Raw genomic sequence first — 18994 nt, forward strand, 5'->3', positions numbered from 1 at the left:
TCCCAAGCGACCACTGCAGTGTCCTGAGTCAAAGACACAGTGACATTAACCCATCTCAGGACCTCCTCTCTTGCCCTTGGTCTCTTCTTGGCAACCAGAAAGCCATTTCTAAAATGTGCCCGAGCCATGTTGCTCCTCAGCCTTACCATCTTGAGCTTGATGATCCAGTCTAAATGTCCCAACACAGCTGCCATGCACGGTCTCTGGGGGTCTGTGGGGTCACTCCTGCAGGCCCACTTCTCAGCCTTCCCTCCAGACCCCCATGCCACTTCCTGCCCGTTTATTCTGAATTCTACCCTCTGCTGGGAAAGCCTCTCAGCCCATTTCACAGACAAGGAAAAGCGAGGCACAGAGAAGCCACATCCGCAGCCTAAGGTCACACACCAGCAAAGAACAAGCATGGAAGCATAACTCTGCCCCAGGACACCTCAAGACGGATTCTGTTCTGCCCAGTAAGGACCATAGGGAGCCTTCCATTGAGGCCATGGCTTCTGAGGCTCGGGAAGGGACAGCAAACTGAGCTGAGCAATGTGTGACCTGCAGTGCTCAGCTGAAGCAAATGCCCAGGCCCCTGCAGCAGCCTGATAGCTTCCTAGCCAATGAGAGAGCAAGCAAGAGAGCAAGATCTGGGGCGGGGGGGTTGGGAGCCAGGAGGGCTTCCTGAAAGAGGCCACTGCCCCAGGTGAGAAGGCTCTGAAAGGGGACAGAAGACAGTGTGAAGAGGGTACTTAAAGGGGACAGAAGGGGGGTACTTAAAGGAGAAGATGGCAAAAGGCAAGCCTGTTAGCACAGGCCTGGAATTCCAGCTATGTGGGAGACTGGGGCTCAAGGAATGAAGTTTCAAGGCTGTGCTGCCGTCTCAGAATAAAAGGTATTGCACATGCCAGTGAGGCGGCGCTGTTCTGGAGTGCTCACACAGCTTGTGCAAAGGTACAGCCCAGTAGGCATCTGGGAAATCGGCACCTGATGCAGGCGCCAGGCCTCTGTCCTGAGTGCAGGGGCTGAGCCCACTCTCAAGCAGTCTCTGAAATGCAGACATCAGGAAAGCCCCAATCCTTCTGGGGTCAGGCATTTGTTGCAGGGGGTGGAGGGTTGACGGGAGGCACAGCCTATGGCACACAGATGACTTCCAGGAAGTTCCTAGAAGCTAGTCCAGGGACAAGCTATGGACTGTGGGGGGTAGGGGGCGCAGGGGGCAGGGCAGAGGAAGTGATAGGCCCAAGAAACAGACCCAAGTAGTCACTCAGGCAATAGTGACTGAGCTCCCAGCTGAGGAGAAAGAGGGGAAAGAGAATGGGGCCCCAACCCTGGACGGAAGTTGTGGCCTCAGGAGGAGACAGGCATGTAAACAGACTTATAAATCTGCCCGGAACTGCGACAGTGGAAGTTTGAAGAGGCTGTGCTTGCTCTAGGATGACTGTCCATCAGTTTTTCCCAAGGTTACACCCAGAAAGGAGGTGGCCTTCCTCAACCCGCACTCCCCTCTGAGGGTGTCTGTCCCTACACGAGAACTTTAGAGAATAAAAATATTTGACCTTAAACCATATTTGAACAAGGGGGCGGGAAGGATGCCTGAGATGGGGGGGGGGGGGGCAAGGGAATTAAGAGCAATGGGAAAATCCACAGAGCCAAAGGTCTCGAGAATTGCTAAGGGCTGGGTCAGCTGTCAGGGGGATGTGTCAGAGAAGGCTGGGGGAGGGGAGACAGCCATTGGGTAGAGTCAGGCACTGTGGAGAAGGTCCCACGGGGCCTCATCAGTCCCCTGTCTCCTAAGCCATGCCTTCTGCTGCAGTGCAGGGCAATGGCATGCAGACCTCTGCCCTTGTACAGCTGCCGGGTCCCCTGGGAAGTAGGAGCTCCACCCTGTTTCCCAACTTCTACAAAGTCCTTGATCCACCACCCAGATGACAGGTTGATTTTGTTTTGCTTCTCAGGGAATGGCCTTGAACCTCTGATGAGCTTGCCTGCACCTTACAAGTGGCAGGATTACAGGTTTGCACCACTCTGCCCAGTTCTAGGTATTTCCAAAGTTGAAAACCAACATGGCTTGCATGCTAGGCAAGCCCTGTGTCAACTGAACCCCATTACACAGCCCCAGGATGGCAGCCTTGGAGAGGGAGAAATGCTAAACACATTCACTGCAGGCTTCCATCCTCGCTCGGGGTGACTGTAATTCCAGCAACAAAGAAATGTCAGAAGGTTCATCTCAAATTTGAAGAAATGCCTTAAATTTCTGTTGGTTCTCTGGACTCCCTAAATTGCCTATCTCAGTGCCTAATGGGACTGACAGGAAGTCCTTCCCAATGTCTAGCTACTTCTCTTTTTAAAGGAGTTAAAGCTTGCCAAAGCAGGATGAAGCCTCGTATTCATCAGGGGAAATTCCACAGCCTCAAAGTCGATCTGTGAACTTCGTGTCTCCTGGACTCTTTTAAGGACCATCTTGTCCTGTTCACAACTCTAAATAGCTCAGCATCAAACCAAACCCATCAGCTGGGAGCAGGTTCTGCTCCACAGGATCACAACACCTTCTGTGTGTTGACGCCCTTTCCAAATTCCTGGACACCTCCAAGAGGCCACCAGTGTCCGACTAACATGCAAGGGACTGGATGGACGCAAGCCCAGTGTGGGCTCAGACATGCTGTAACTCCCTCACCCTCAGCATCCTCACAGGGAAAGGGGACTGATGGGAACCACTCTGCAGACTGGCTGGGAATCGTTATCGAGATTGTGATCAGGCTGAGGGTGTAGCTCAGCTGTGGAGCACATGCCTTACCCACCCCGGAAAGCGTCAAGATGAAGTCGGCTGAGCTTCTCATCTGTAGGAATGCCGGGTACACAAAGCAACAGCGCTCTGTGTGCCTCAAAGCTCTCCACTGACTCCTCTCTACCCACTGATCCCCAGCCCCACCCTGTGATGTAAGCCCCATGGCCAGCCCCCTTTTATGGAAGAAACTGAGAACCTGCAGGACAGAGAAAGGAACACACTGTGAAGAGTCTCATCCAGGCTGGAAGGATGGCTCAGTGGTCAGACATACCTGCTGCTCTTGCAGAAAACCTGAATCCAATTCCCAGCACTCGTGTGATGGCTCACAACCATTTATAACTCCGGTCGTAAGATATCTAATACCCTCTTCTGGCCTCCTGGGGCACCAGGCACGTACACGTGCACAAGTACACATGTAGGGAAAACAGTCATACGCATAAAATCAAAATAAATAAGCATCCAAAGATCCCATCTACCTGTCAGTCAAAAACAACTGTGCAATGGCACTCCCCATCAACACCCTGACCTCTCTTAAGATTTCCACTCTCGGTGTAGCATAAGCTTCAGTTATCTGAAAATCATTTCTGCAGAAATTTCTGACCCACGGATGGCAGGGACACAGAGGTAAACAATGGATGGCCCAGAGCCCCGGAAGCAGGAGGTCCCTAGGGCAGGGCAGCCCAACCTCACGAATCGCCTCTAAGACCATCTGTGGCAAGAGGCAGGAAACCCTTCTTGCTCCCAATTAGCCAGCAACAGAGACTTGAAGCAGGGCCAGCCTCAAGGCCGGAGCAAGCCTGGCTGGAACTAGCATTGTTTGACTCCGCGTGACGCATATCCACTCCAGTCATGTTTCCTTGTTCCCGGGAAAAGCTCAGGGCTGCACACAGACAGGGAGTCAAGGGAAGGAAGGCAGCAACAGACCTGGCTCTCGCTGGCTCAGACAGCAGGCAGGTTAGAGAGGAGGAGAGAAAGTGCCTATCAGATAGAGACACCCACAGACAGCACAGCAGTGACCACACACAGCTCCCGATGCCCCAGGCGGTACATACTCCACACCCAGCACACGCACCACACCACTTTGCCAGATGCAAAATCACTCCCTAGCCCTCTGGCTTCACCCCAGAACAGACCCATGAAGGCACGGCCAACACATCCAGCTGCCTGTATGACCTAGAGCACTGAAGGGGCCAGAGCCAAGTGTGGCGGGAAGCCAGATGTGGGAAAGAAGTAGATGAAAGCGAACTGGAATCTGAGGGTCCTTGAAGCACCATTAGGTCTCTGCACCCCTACCCCCCACCCCCTAAGATGTATAGGAACCAGGCCCTGTATTGGTGCCTGAGGCAGTAGCAAATTACCCTTGAACTTGAACTTGATGGTTGCCTGAGCCCTGCCTATCCTAGAAGCACAGAAGGGTGAATGTTCACACGAATGCACTCTCAAGTGAGCACACGTGCACACACATACACATACACGCACGCGCACGCACCGAGGGCTGAAAGTGTCAGAACCAGCAGGGTGGGGCTAACTGGAAGGTAAACAGTCTCTAAAGTATGGAGGCACCAAAACAACTATTTTAGTATCTGGATCTACTGGACATGTGATTCTTTTTTAAGTCAACCGAGATTCAAGTGATTCCCCCTTTTCCACAGGAAGTCACTCAAACTGAATTAAAAAAAAAAAAAAAAAAAAAAAAGAGTGTGTTGTCCAAGGTCGCACATCTGGGAGGGGCTGAGGGAGACACAAATCCAGAAGTGCCCTCGAGCAAATCCACTGCAAGTTAGATGCAGCTAGCTGCTAAACCAGGGAAGGGGTGATAGCCCTGATGGTGGGTGGGACCAATACAGATGGAATCAGAGGGAATAAGGAGGGGGTGTGGCCGAGACATGCACACAGACAGGACACTCTACTCAAAAGGAGGGGTTGGGAGGGTGGGTTCAGCGACTGTGATTCAGCAACCTCTGGGAAGCATGTCCCATGTCTAGGGGCCACCTGCCCTAGAGACATCAAACCGTTACTCACAAGTTACTCACTTTGCCTTGGCATTCACCCTGGCAAGCCAGCCGAGCCTCCCACTCTTCCCCTGAGAGTGACCATGGAGAAGCCAGAAGATCCATGGCTCCCCTCCCTCTAGCCAGAGCATCCCCACCTGAGTCACAGGGACACGCCAGACTTTGGCCTGCTCCCACTAACAGCTGCTTCCCTCTGCTCTGTTCCAAGAAACAGATGCCTTAGAGGAATGGTCACTGTCCCCAGACACAGAGCAGCCCAACCCAGAAGGGAGCTTCCCAGCACCTCTGCCAACATCCCAGCGGATGCTGGACGATCCTTGAAAGCCTGAGCTCAACAAGACAGATCTTCCCAGGCACAAGAACGGGAGCCTACATGCAGGAAGCTCCATGGCTAAAAGAGAGAACTCTGCTAAACCCAGTCTCTCATTCCACGGGTAAGGCTGATGATGCCCAGGAAAGGACAGACAGACAACTGCCCAAAGCTACAATGTCAAAGAAGGCAACCGCCTCCCAACACCCTGAGCTGTTCCACATCACTCAGCAACATCACCTCCCCTGACTCAGATAGGGACAATCTCCCTAAATCTACTCTCTCCTCATCACAGAGCTGCCGTAGTCTCCACAGTGAGCAGGGTAGCAACTCAGAAGGAGAAGAGGCAGGTTAGAGATGCTGTAGCCAGGCCAGTCACTAAGAGAATTGGTGCTCAAGCTAGTACCAGAGGTAGGAGACAGAGACAGGACCTCTGGTTATCAGACCAGCCCCACTTTTCTAGTCCCAAGTTCATAGCACAGATAACACAAGGAAAGCGCTGGCTGGTGTGTTGAGTAAGCTGTTGTCCAGAGGTTGCCTCTGCCTGTCAGAGGTAGAGTCGGGATTCAAACCTGCACAGTGGGGCTGCAAAGCCTGTGACTTAACCTCAAGGCCACACCACCTTATTATAACCCTCAGTCCAAGAATCGAGGGTTCCTGAGATGTCCTCTCCTCCCTCAACATACAGTAACCTGAGCACTTGTGATGTGCTGGCACCAAGCCTTTGAGACTCTCAACATTCCTCCTGGCTTTAAACAGATGGCCCCTGTCCCCACACTCACCAGCCACCTAAAGTCAGGCTGGGCACTGCTGACTTCCAGTGGACAGGCTCCTCCAGACTAAGGGATACCTTTGACCATTTATTCAACCAACACACAGTGGGTCTACAGTATTCTGGGACCCACAGTAAAAGATACTCCCTTAAAGAGCCTCTTGGCACCTTCGATATGTGAGCTGCCTGCCCCCTCACTCCACCTCCACCATCACGGCTTATTAAGAAGCCTTGTGTGGGGAGGGATCCCACAGTCAGCAGGCTCTGGTCTCAGAGCACAGGAAGAAAGTTCGGTGGGTGGGAGAGGGCACATTAACACCAAGAAGGTTTCCCAGTCCCAGGGGTTAAGGGCACAGGTGCCAGACTCCAGGAACACAGGTCCTGGATGGAGTTTATCCCCAGAAGTCCCCTGTCCAACCCCTTCCTATACCAAAACCTCATCCTGTCTCTCCTAGGTAAAAATCCCTCTGCTACTCCCAACTTTGACTTGGCCCAGGAGATCTCTCACCCTTGACACCCAAGCAAGGCCTCTGGGCTCTCTCCAAAACCACTCTTTGTCACAGGTTTCCTCGCTAAGCCTCATTTACTGTACCAAGCACTTTGCACACAGAATTTGTTTTAACTCCCCCACAGCACACAAGGCTATGCTGGAATGTGGACCTCATCTTACAGACTCAGTGGGACACTGAGGCCAGGCCAATGTCACATGGGGTGTAAGTAGCAGAAAGACAGAGTCCCTACATTACCCATCCTTACATGCACGCCTGTCCCATACCTGAACAAATGCCTCTGTAAAACTCCTCCTCAACCTTCAAAGCCCATCTCAAAAGGTTCTTCCTCCCGGAGGTCTCAACTCCTCCACCAGCTCACGGAACAGGCTTCCTGCATCCCATCCCATCCCTCCCTTGTTTTTTGTAGAACTGTCTACTCCCCTTTGTCTCCAACTAGAAGGTGTCTCACTGGCCTTTCCAGCCCCATATCTGGCACCCTGCCTGGCACAGAGTGGATGCCCTAAAAGGCTGTTAATGTGAAATCAGAATGGCCCCCAGGCCCAGCTGGATTGGCCCTGGCTCCCGGCCTCCTCAGCAGGCTCACAGGCATCACTGGACCCAGAGAGCCAAAGCCAGAAGCCCATCTCCTCCAGACCCAGATGGCAGGCAGGCCGCCAGGGCCCTGGTCTCATACTCCCCCTCCTAAGCCCAGCCCCTCTCTGCTTCACCAGCTCTGAATCTGGGAGTCTCAGCCAGTGATTAGGGCCCTAATCAGGCAGGACTTCCTGCCAGCCACTGCCAAAGGTGGGGGCGGGGCAGGAGGGAAGCAAGGTCAACCCAAGGTGAAGTTTCACAGCCAGGGACCCAAGGAGCTCCACACCCCCACTGGTAGATTCACTTTAGCAGCCTCCAGCACTACTCCAGCACTACTACACTGCTCCAAACCTTTGACTGCTAAGAAAGGATACTGAGACCCAGAGAGGGAAGGGACTCAGCTGTGCGGGAGAGAGAACCAGGCCAGCCTGAGATCTGTTGGTAAGAAGAATACCATTCCTGCACAGCCTTGGGTCAGAGGGCCCCAGGGTGGAGACCCCTTTGTACTTCCCCTAGAGCCTCAGACATAGCTCTGTCCCCTGCTAGCACCAACCCTGGCACTGAACCTCAGCTCACTCCCTGAAGAGCGGTTATGGGCCAGCTGATTGCCTGGCCTCCTGGAGGATGTGTTCAAGGTAAGGCCACTTCTCATCTCTCAAGGATCAACAGTCTAGAAGGGCAGAGGGGAGCCAGGCTGAGGAGGGAAGCCAGTGAGAGTCCTCCCAGTAGTCATCATGATCAGCCTACAGCATACTTCCTTCAAAAGAATCTTTAATGCTTTCTGCAGCTGCAACTGGGCGGGCCAGGGGTCCGGAAACGGTGGTCACCCCTGACCCAGAACAACCTCAGCCTCCTGGGTGGGGATCTCTGGGTAAAAGAGCAGGCCAAGAGGCTGGTCCTTGGTGGAGGAATGTCAGAGTCACTAGAAAGCCATGGACCCCAAAGAGGGTAGAGGCCTGAGAGGGAATGGAGTGTGGCCAGGAGACCTACTGACCAATCTTCAAAGCTCTCGGCTCTTATGTATACACAGAAAGGGCTTGGGTGGTTATCCCCACCCCTTACCAACAAGGGACTGAATTAGATTGTAGAGAGAAATGCCAGGTAGACTTCAAGGAGCCCTGGAGGGTCTAAGCCAGCTCAGTGTTTACTTGGGAATGTCACTCTAAAACATAAATGCCATTCCTATGGCTACAGTCAAGGATAGCCTGTTTGGAGGGAGGCTGACCAGGCCCTTGCCAGGCCTGGAAGGTCCTAACGCAGGCAGTGGCTGTCTGAAGGGTGGGAAGGGATCCCAGAGGGACTTGCGATGGCAACTTTCTCAGAGTCCGACATAAACACATATCTGCTCCAGCTCCCTGGGGAGACAAGTCTGAGGTCCCCTCAACTCCAGGCCTGCCTCCTAACTGCAGACAGAAGCAAAGTTGGGAAAGGAAAACACTGATATTAGCAGCCCCTAAAGGAAGCCTGTGGAAGCCTGACCTACACTCTCGATCCAGGATAGGGAAGTCACAACTGTGATGAAAGAGAACAGGACCAGTAAGAGGCAGCAGGCTCCGGAATGAATGACACCCACTGACAAGGATTACCTTTGGCTTCTCTGCTTTGGATGCTTGCTTGTTTGTTTGTTTGTTTTTTTGTTTGTTTGTTTGTTTTTGAGACAGGCTTTTGTGTATCCCAAGCTAACCTTGAACTTACTTTATAGTCATAGATGATCTCGAACCACTGATCTGTAGCCTCACGAGTGTTGGGATTAAAGGTTTCTACCACCATGCCCAATTTACACAGTGCTGGGGAAAGAACCCAGAGTTGTGTGCATGCCATGCAAGCCTGCTCCAGCTGATCTACATCCTATACATCAAAGCACTTTAAATCAATGAATTCATTTAAACTCTATGTCCGTGCCATGAGGCCTACTGTTCCATTCTAGAGGGGAAACTGAGGCGAAACCTAATCACTTGCTGAGAGCACACAGCTAGTAGATAGGAATGGCTGCCATGGTAGGTCTCCAGCAGGCTGGCTCCGGCTTCATGCCCTCCCTCTGCCTTGCTCCACACTGCGGAGGAAAAGCAGCATTGTGTGTAGGCTAACAGCTCTTCAGCAGGCCTGTCCCAAACCCTCAGTCCTCCAGCCTCAGTTGGCACCAAAAGCCTCACACTGAACAGTCAGGGAGTGCCAGTGCAGCCAGATGACAGCAGACACGGGGGAGCGAGAAACATTTGCAGCCAATGAGGCCCACATTCATTCCAAGAGAAGGCAAAGAAGGTCCCTGGAGGAAGCTTCCAATGGCAGAGAGTGGTGAGCTCACAGAAGGCCTCCTGTGGCCCTCATCTGGTCGGATCCCTGGATCCACCCTTCTGCACCAGTCCCTGGCCTGAGCTGGAACTCAAAGCCCTAAAAAGGCAGGGAACACACAGCTTAGCAAGCCCTGCAGGAGGAAAGACCGGGGACTGTCCCTGTCCCCTCTCCTCACAGTTCCAACTCCTCTAGGGAAACAAAGGTGAGGACAAGAAGGCAGATGGCCAAGGGCCACAGCCTAAGCAGAGAACCAGCTACCCTAGGGCCCCCAGCTGCCAGCACAGGGCATCCACGGAGGCGGCACAGGCTATGTATAAGGCTGGCATCCCCGCCACCCCCACCATTCCTTTCCCAGCTGGCTTATGCCCACACCTCTACATGCCTAATAGCTCTGGAAAGCTAAAAGCCAGCCAACCAGGGAGTCATGAAGCCAGAGGCCTCAGGGGATAATGCTGGGGACAAAGTAGAGGCCTGTCCCTCCCCAGTGTCTAAAAACAACCTTCTCCCTCCCACAAGTTCATGTTCCTTTCTGATTCATTTGGTTGTTGTCGTCATCATCGTTGTTGTTGTTGTTGTTGTTGTTGTTGTGTTGTTGTTATTGGGGCGGGATTCGCCTGTCATCCGGCAAATCTCTACTCTCCATCCCAAAACCCCAGTTTCCCTTTCCAGGGTCAAGGAAACATAAGTGAGAGGCAACAATGACCCTGCAGCTCAGTGTAAGCCTCCACTCAGCCCTCACGCTCCTCTCTGCTCCCCCATCATCATCCAGAAGGAAAAATACTCCCATTAGGAAGCCTCCCCAACCTCCTGGCCGTAGACGAGGGATACAAGTTAGACAATGAGAAGAACTTCCTCTTCAGAGGAAGCCAGAAGGGTGAGAGGTACTGTCCTGACTAAAGGCAAGCTGGCTGTGGGCAGAACCTCTGGAGCAAAGGGGTCACAGACCTCATAGAGTTGGCTGTGGGGAGAGGCAAGCTGGGTTGGGCAGGCTGAGCTAGAAAGGATGGAGCCCAGGGAGAGTCCTAAACCCCAAAAGAGGCCATCAGGACACCTCACCCTCAGCACTGAGTTTGGAGAAGTGTCAACCCCCAGTGCCCCTCCTTCCCAGGGAGAACAGGTTTGAGGAGGCCACAGCAGGTCACCAATTCCTCTCCTTACCCCTCCAGAGAGAACAACAAATGCCCTTGGCTTGTTCCCCACCTCCAACATTACCCCAGCACACTGATCATTACACAAGCCACTTGGTGAAGGCTTGACAACCCTAAAGTATCTGTAGAGAGGGAAACTGAGGCCTCCCCCTGGCTTCTTCTAGATCTCAGATGCTGCCATCTCTGCCCATCATCTCCAACTACTCTGAGCTACACAGGGCAGAGTTTCAGAATGCTCAACATAGAAACCACTCCTTGTCCTCAGACACTAAAGACCTGTGGCACATGCCATTCCCTTCCCCTTCCCCTATGTCATATGGTCACAGGGTCTATCCAGCCTTCCAGGAGTTAACCACAGGGCCAAGCAGAGTGGCCAAGAGGAAGCACTTCATAACAGCAACACAGGAAGCAGCTGGGGTGGACCTGGTGGCCAGTCAGCTATGGGTGCCAGGGAGAGGCACATGCAAGCACTCTCTATTCCCCAGCGCAGGCAGGGAGGGTGACTCTGTGAGTCCCCACCCACGCCCCAAGCCTGAAGCCACAGTTCTGACCCCCCATTCCAAGCCCCTATTCCAGAGCCAGAGAATTCCCCAACTCTAAGACTCCCAGGACCTCAGCATCCCCAGAGACCTTAAAGGTCATCTTTCTCACCACATCTCAGCACAGGAATCCTTTCATAGTGTCCAGCTTGTCTGAACTGTCCCTTGGGACAGTCCACTTATTTACCTTCCACCAAAGCCCACTCTCTCGCTGATCAGCAAGAACTTCTGGAAGCCCCTGGTTAAACCCTCATTCTTCCAAGCAAATCTTCATCATCCCCGTCCTCCCGTGCTCCCTGGATGCAGTCTAGCAATGCTGAGTGCTCTGAGAACAGCAGCCTCCTTCTTGGTATCCCAGACGCCTCCTCTCAGCCCACTCCTCCTAGCTGTCATCCACACTGAGTTCTGTTCTAGGGTTCTAAGAGAGCTAAGTTAAGAAGTATGGGGTGAAGGATAAGAAAAGCAAGCCAGAGGTTCAAGGCCGGAACTAGGGAAGTCTGAAAAGTTCCTATATGACCCAAGAATCCTCAATTTCAGATCAAAGTCCTCCCCAAGTCCCCACCACTCATATCCCCTCCCCCAACCTCTCTTCTCCACTTCTCCACCGACCGTGTTGGGAACCCAGTGTTGGTGCCATGGAGGGTTCTGCCACCCTGCTTTGGGCTACACAAGTTATAGCTAAAGGTCCTTGGGCTGTAGTAAGCTTTGAGTCTTGGGGGAAAGCTGGGGTCTAGGAGGCAAGGGCTGCCGCCAGCTGGCAAGGGCAGGAGTCACTGGAGGCCAAGTCTGAGCCACAATGGTCCCCACCCCACCTCCAGGCAGCCTCAGGAAGGGGAAAGGGCTCTCCCTCCCTCCCACCCACCTCCTACCCCACCTCTGCTAGGCCACACAGAAGGGCTTCCAAGAGAGAAGCCCCTGGCCCCAAACATTAGAACCCTCATTTCCAGCTGTCCCTCCTGTTCCCACCACAACTGCCTCCCGGACTTCATGATTCTGGAAACAGTCAGTACCCATCCTGTCCCCTAACCCTATCTCACACCCCTGCTGAGAACCCAGCCCAAGAGCCCAGCAGGCTTCTCTGCCTGACCCCCAACACCACTGTCAGTTTCCTGCACTAGGACAGAGGACAGCCTAAAAACATCTGGACTGGCAATACTTGCCCTGGTCCTGAGGTTAGATGTGGGTGGCTTCTCAAAGCTTCGTAAGGGGTAGCAGGCAGGGGACCAGTGTAGGGGAACCCTGTGTGTTCATTAACCACCTGGATTAGACATTTCTGCCCAGAGGGATGAGGAAGGAATGAGCCTACTGGCTGGGGGAGGGGCAGGGGGCACACATGCCAGGCTGTGCCCATGGCAAGGGGGCAGGAGGCCCATATAGAGGAGAAAGAAGTGATATTCAAGCTTTTTAACTTTAATCCCCTGCAGCCAGTCCCTCCCCGGCAGTATCACACAGATCTTGGGGGCAGAGAGAGAGTCCCCAAAGAGAAAAAGGTATCCCAAAGAAGTTCCAGCCACTGGCAGGGAAGACTCATGCCTTCCCACAGTCTTACACCTCCTGGGCCCTACAATGAGCAAGAAGTGAACAGAAGACCCTCTCCTCTACCTCCTTGCCGCTGGTTGTCAGCGGTCCCTCCCTGCTCCCTGTTGTATAAAGCCTTGCTAACACCAGCAACTTAGCAGAACACAAAACTCTTCCTGGAGCTGGCTCAGCGCTTACAGGGGCAGCCGCGCCCCAGACATCCCTGGCCGACTTCGGTAACATCTGACAGCAGCAGGGCTGACAAGTTGGCCCCCCAGGGGCTAGCTTAGTCTAGAAGTGTGGCAGGAGAGGGACTGAGCTCACCTTCCCCAAGTTCAGGATCTGAGGCTGGCCAGACATCAGTGCATGCAGACCGCTGGGCTGTATCCCTGCACCCTTGCACACATTCATACACTCCCGGACCGCACCCGCTCACCTTTGCAAACGAGGAGCCACTGGGTGGCAGGCCAGGGCGGTGGGTAGCGGCAGGACCAGCGTCTGAGCTGGCAGGAAGCTGGTGGAGAAGCGGTGAGTGAGCTGGCCCGACAGGGCAGAGGTAGCCGAGCCAGGACCCAAGGCCGCGGCAAGGAGCGAGTGTGCGCGCCCAGGGCGCTGCCGGCTCCCTCCCGGGGCGGGCGGCCTGGGGCACCGCCTCCTTCCCGGAGTCAGCGCGTCGCCCCCCACCGCCGCCTCCTTTAACCCCTGCTACGCTCGGCTGCACAACTGTGCTCCACCAGGCCCGCACCACTGTGCACCTGGCCAGGCGAGCTGTCCAGCCGCTTCCTGGGGAACAGGCCAGAGGGCATGGGGGACAGGGTTGGGAAGGGACAGATAAGAGTCAAGATGTGGAGGAGCCCATAGGAAAGATACAACTATGAAGCCATTGCCACAAAGTTGCTGGGTGGTGGTGGTGGTGGTGGTGATGGTGATGATGGTGATAATGATGATGAACAGAAGAACAAGCTGCAATTCCAACACATTTGGGTACCAATTCCAACCTTGTGAACTTTTTCCTTGGCTGTCAAATGTGATGTGGTAATCCCTACTTTTTTCCCCCTCCCGGAGTGAGTTAGGACATATGTGATCCTATAATCAAAAGTCATTGGAGTGGAATTCCGGTTCATAAAAAGCATGCTTCCAGGCTGGAGAGACGGCTCAGCAGTTAAGAGCACTGACTGCTCTTCCAGAGGTCCTGAGTTCAATTCCCCAGCAACCACATGGTGGCTCACAACCATCTGTAACAGGATCCGATGCCCTCTTCTGGTGTGTGTCTGAAGACAGCTGCAGTGTACTCATATAAATAAAAATAAATAAATATTTTTTAAAAAGCATGCTTCTACTCTCTTTAAAATGCATCAAAAAAGAAAAAAATAGGATGTTGGACACGTCATACAATCACACTTCTACCTCAGGCACTGTTTTCACATCTCCTGTGGACACCAAACCTGTGGCTAATCAGATCCCTTAAATGAAAGGACAGAGTGTTTGCTCAGAACTTTTGCACAGGATCCTTCTTGATTGACTGACAGATAGGATCTCAGATAGCCGGGCTGGAGTAACCGTGTAACTAAGTATGACCTTATTCTTCAAATCCTTGCCTCCACCTTCCAAGAGCTGGAATTACAAGCATGGGCCACCGTGCCTGGTTTTACATGGCGCTGGGGATTGAACCCATGACCTCCTGCATGCTAGGCAAGCTCTCTTCCACCTGAGCCACATCCATCCTGTAGAATACTTGTAAAACCTCGGACGTATAAACACTCTCTGTAATGAGTAGTTGTGCTGAGCTGTTAAGGAAGAATGGCAATAATATGAAGTCTATGCTTGTTTGGGACAGTCACAAGTTTCTCTCCAAATATTTTCAACCAGCGGCTATGGACTCTGTGGAGAGGAACCCACCGGTTTAGAGAGCTAATTATAGAGCAAAATGTTTGCTGAATCTCAAGAGTCCACCATACAATCAGTACAACTTTCTGTATCTATGAAATGTGTTTATACTCAAAATAATGGAGGAAAAAGCACTTGAAAAGTTTGGATCACCATCTACATGACAGAAACAGACAGGAGGTTCCTGAAAATGCTAGAGTTAACTTTTTTTTTTCAATCCCACTGTGTTGCCCTGGCTTACTATATAGACCAGGCTGGCCTTAAACTCTCAGAGATCCTCCTGTCTCTGTCCTTGATTCTGACCCTGACCCTGACCCAGGCCCAAGCGCTAGGGACAGTCAGCTTTAGCTGTCCATTTGAAACAACCTAGAATCACCTGGAAGAGATTCTCAGGGAGGGACTGTCTACATTGGGTTGGCCTGTGAGCAAATTGTAAACAAATCTGTCGGAGATTGTCCTAATTAAGTTCATGGATGTGGGAAGACTCAGCTTACTGTGAGCAACACCATTCCCTAGGCTACATAAGAACAGAGAGCTCAATGGAGCAGAGCACACACAAGCAGGCAAGCAAGAACACACGCATTTGTTTCTCTCCCCTCTTGACTACGGATATGAAGTGATCAGCTGTTTGAAGTCCCCGTCTTGATTCCTCCCCAACCAGAGCTCACATTGATCCCCACCTCCAACCCCCAGTGATGGCCTCCTCTTTCTCCCTTAGGCTGATTTTTGTTAGGGTATTTCCCCCAATAACAGAAATGAAACCAGGGCAGAAGGGAAGAGTCATTTGTCGCACACCCACTGCATGCCAGACTCTTGAAGAACACTTTGCCTTCATCCACCCGTTATCACAGCTGAGGACAAGAGCCTGAGAGGAGTGAGGTGGCATGACCTGTCTGTCAGAGACCAAGCAGGGCAGGCAATGTCAGGAAGAAACTTGAACCTGCACTTGGTCACTCTAGTCCCAAGACCTCCAAGGTGTGTGTGAAAGCTTTATGCCTTCCCCGTGGAAGCTAGGCACCTCCAACCCTGAGCCTCGGTTTTCTCTGATGTACGTAACTTTACATCCAAAGGACTTGTTCTTATTCGTTCGGCCAAATCCCACCCACCCACCTACCCCAGCCCGCTTCAGTTCACACCAGGAACAGAATGGCGGCAAGGGTGAAGTAGGGGTAAAGAGAGGGACAAGGTTCAGAGCACCTGAAGTCGGAGACACAAGGACCATCAGTACCCCAGTAACAAAAAAAAAAAAAAAAACCTTTTGGGAACAAATGAGAAGGGGTTGCCTCCTCAGGAACTTATATGGGAAAGGCAGAGAACGGTGACATCACCCCTCCCCCACATGCTCTCCTCTTTCCTCCAGAGAAGAACCTCCCCACAACTACCCAGATAGATAGAGTTGACTGACGTTCCCACACCTCTAAGCCCCGCACTTCAGAACCCACAACCTTGACAGCAGCCTCAATGTATATGTGCTGCCCAGGGATGACAAACCAAGAAAAGGATAAACCCTTGGGGACACAGGCTGGAACCTCCTCACTAGCCCCATATCAAGTCTTCCACTCACCGCCTTTACTCTGGGTCAGAGGTGACCCTGGATCACCTCAGCCTGCCTAATTCCTGTTCTCCTGCATGCACCCACACCAGGGGCCCCTCTGGAGTTTGGGCCACCATGTCCAGTTTAGGAGTTAGAAGATCCTATGTTAAATCCTGCTCTTCTCTCCTCTGTTCCTAAGTAGCATACCAAAAACATAGAACCCCCTCTTACTCTTAATTTCAGGTTCCTAGATCTCCTGTCTCCTTCTCTATACCCACATGACAGTCTCTCCACTGACATCACTCCCTGGCGCTCGCTCACTCTCGCGCTCTCTCTCCATCTTTCACCTTGACTTCCATACCTTTCTCAACCACGTCCCTTTTTCCCTATCACACCACTGGGCTTTCTACCTTCTCCTCCATCAACAGCACAACTGGGGCAGGATCTCCCTTACTTCCAGCTGGAAGCTAGGCAGCAATGCCAAACTTTAGCAACTCTAGGGTACCTTCTTGTGATCGCCAGTACAGTCTGTTTGCAGGCTGTTTGTTTTTGAAGACAGGGTCTCATAAGCACAAGCTGGCTTCAAACTTGCTACGTAGCCAGGGTTGGTTGTCAGTATTTCTGGTTCTTCATTCTCTGCCTTCTTGAATGCTGGAATTCCAGGTGAGCGCCCCTAGGTATGGTTTATGCAGTGCTGGTGAATAAACCCAAGCAAGCTTCACTTCGCTCATGGTAGGTGAGGTGAGCCAGCAAGCACTCAATCAAGTGGGCTACGTGCTTGCCCATTCGCGGTAGTTTTACATCACCCTCTTCGGAATCTTGCTGTTCTGAATTCTGAACAGGACCCTCTTTGGGAGCAGGGAGGTGATTAAGCCCTGACCTTCATGGCTGCTCTCTCTCTCTCTCTCTGTCATCCGGCCCTGCCTAATTGTGGGAAGTACTTTCAAACCTTTATTAGGAAAAGGCTGCCTGGGTGGCAGTAGTAAGATGTCAGCCAAAGGCCTTCAGGGAGCAACTGGATCAGTGGAGAATGCAACCTAAGAGGCAGCCATGGGCCTGGGAAGTAAGGAAGGTAATTGGCAGGAACTCCAGCACACAGGGGACCTCTAAGGCCACCATGAACAACTGATCTTGTGTGACTAGAGGGCATGCAAGTCGCCTAGGAGAAGCTGGGTGGGCAGCCAGCCGGGTCACACACTTGAGCCCCGGAACTTTCTTTACTCCATCCAGCCCCCTGTCTGGAGCACAGCATGCGCTCAGTGAATGGGAATAAGTGAGAGGATGGTGGGGGCTGGCCCGGTGGATGGTTGCCTAATAAGTGGGTAAAGGGGACACTTGAAACATCTAAATGCTGCACAGCACTCAACAAGATAACTAGGCAAACGTTTATCTCTGAAGCTGCACAATCAGAAAGCCCAAGTATGTGAGGATACAGGACGCGTCACATTGATATACAGAGGCCCCCAGACATCTCCTGCCCTCCCCCATGTCTGCAGCAGCATAAGGGCCCCTCTGAAATGCCCATCCCCGTCCAGCTATCCTCTAAAGTCTGTGGAGGTTTCTCTCTCTGCCTCTGCCCAACAGGGACCTTTCTTGCTCATGCACGCTCCCATGTCTGGGTAGAACCTAGAACTCAGAGTACCTAGAAACCATACCAGAGGAGCCAGAGGACTTGGTGCGGGGAGAGGAGCCATCCCACCGTAAAGGCACTTTCTGAAAACAGTCTGCTGCTCCCTTCTTCACTTCCTCCCTATTGCCTCTCCAAACTGCCTAGGTCTTCCCTGCCTCCCCTCCATTCCCCAGTTCCCAGGGTTTCCCAGCCCCCCTCAAGCCAGCCGTGCCCTTTCCTCCCTCCCTTCCTCCCTCCCTCGTATCCCCAAGCTTAAATCGCACATCTGGTTCCAGTTGTGGTCAGTCCATTCAGGGCAGGCCTGGAGGTTTCTCATAAAACTGAATAATAACCAGTGTTGAAGCCCTGTGGAGGTGGGGGAAGGGAGAGCGAGAGGCTAAGTGTGAGCACAGGAGACAGGGCGACAGTGGCAGTAAGGAGACCAGACCCCAGAAGGGAGCTGGCAGCGCCTGACACCTAGCAGGACCCGCGGGTTGCTTATCAGCTGAAGAGGGGCCATAGAGAGATGTGGCAGGGAAGCTGGGAGCTGAGAGAGGGTACAAAGGGTGGGTCACAGAGAGCCAAGAGAGAAAGGGAGAAGAGCGGGTGGAGCAACAGAAAAGCCATTGAAAAAGACAGGGAGAAACGAATGGTCTATGTCAGAGCAGGTGCTAAAACAAGCATTTCCATTGGAAGAAGACAGGACAACAGGACAGAAGAGGGCACAAAAGGCCCCAGAAGCAAAGAAAGCACAGGGACAGAGATAGGACACAGATGGGTCAAGACCTAGTGTGTTGGATGCAATGTGCCAGCCTTACAGCAGCATATCCACACAGTGGGTCCCCAGAACCCTGCATATGTCTCTTCATTGCAGTTTAATCAGCAACTAGTGACTGTCTACATGGAGCCTCTCCCAACCCCACATACACAACGTGAATTTCTATGAATGTTCCAGGGAGCTCTGGGAGGTGGCAAGGATCCTGTCTGGTTGTAGACCTGAGCTCACAGCCCTTCTGTAGGATTAGCCAGCAGCTGAGCATAACCCTGTCACCTCAGAGCACAGCTGGGGACTCTGGAGGGTACCTGGCCTGTGACACACACACACCCTCAGGGGCAGACCAAATGCCCCTATAGGAAAGAACACCTCCAAAATCTTCCCGTGATGGGAAAGTCACCCATTCTAGCGCCTGCACCCCACTCTCTCCTCCATCTCTGACTCTGAGAGGACAAAGGTGGACATGCAGGTCCCAGGGGGAGGGCACACTTGGGTATACCTCTTCTTCTCCCAAGGGACAAGGGGCAAGGGACTACTCTGGGCTTTGACTTACAAAAAGCTCAGCTGGCTGCAAGCCAGACCCCAGGATCACCCTCTGCATCAGTCACTGTCTGTGCATTTGAGCTGTGCCCCTCCCTCTGCAGCTAAGAATAACTCTGGACTGTTCTCCAGGAGGCTGTCATCAGTGTCTCCCCTGAGAGACCTCTTTCCAGGGCTCCTTCAGAGGTAACCCCTGAAGCCACATC

General features: G+C 52.7%; 1 protein-coding gene and 1 long non-coding RNA gene across 29 annotated transcripts in view; one reads left to right on the plus strand and one right to left on the minus strand.

The window, feature by feature from the left end:
* Positions 1-18994, minus strand: part of Tns1 (tensin 1) — a 214317-nt gene that overhangs the window by 113860 nt on the left and 81463 nt on the right. Inside the window, exon 1 of one of the 28 annotated variants that reach the window (XM_006495874.4) lies at positions 12768-13094. The exons of 23 other annotated variants lie outside the window; for them this stretch is intronic. In XM_006495874.4, coding sequence (XP_006495937.1) covers positions 12768-12854 — 87 coding nt within the window. In that variant the 5' untranslated portion in view covers positions 12855-13094. Of the gene's footprint in view, positions 1-2777; positions 2832-6633; positions 6762-12767; positions 13095-18994 lie in introns of those variants that run through there. 4 more of the 28 variants (XM_006495877.4, XM_030252985.1, XM_006495880.3 and 1 more) reach the window with 4 other exon arrangements.
* Gm39664 lies at positions 7000-8836 on the plus strand. Its single transcript, XR_003948683.1, has 3 exons — positions 7000-7384; positions 7490-7578; positions 8440-8836. It is a non-coding gene; the product is annotated as a predicted gene, 39664 (long non-coding RNA).

Source organism: Mus musculus, chromosome 1 (assembly GCF_000001635.26).
Source record: "Mus musculus strain C57BL/6J chromosome 1, GRCm38.p6 C57BL/6J".
Lineage (NCBI taxonomy): Eukaryota > Metazoa > Chordata > Mammalia > Rodentia > Muridae > Mus > Mus musculus.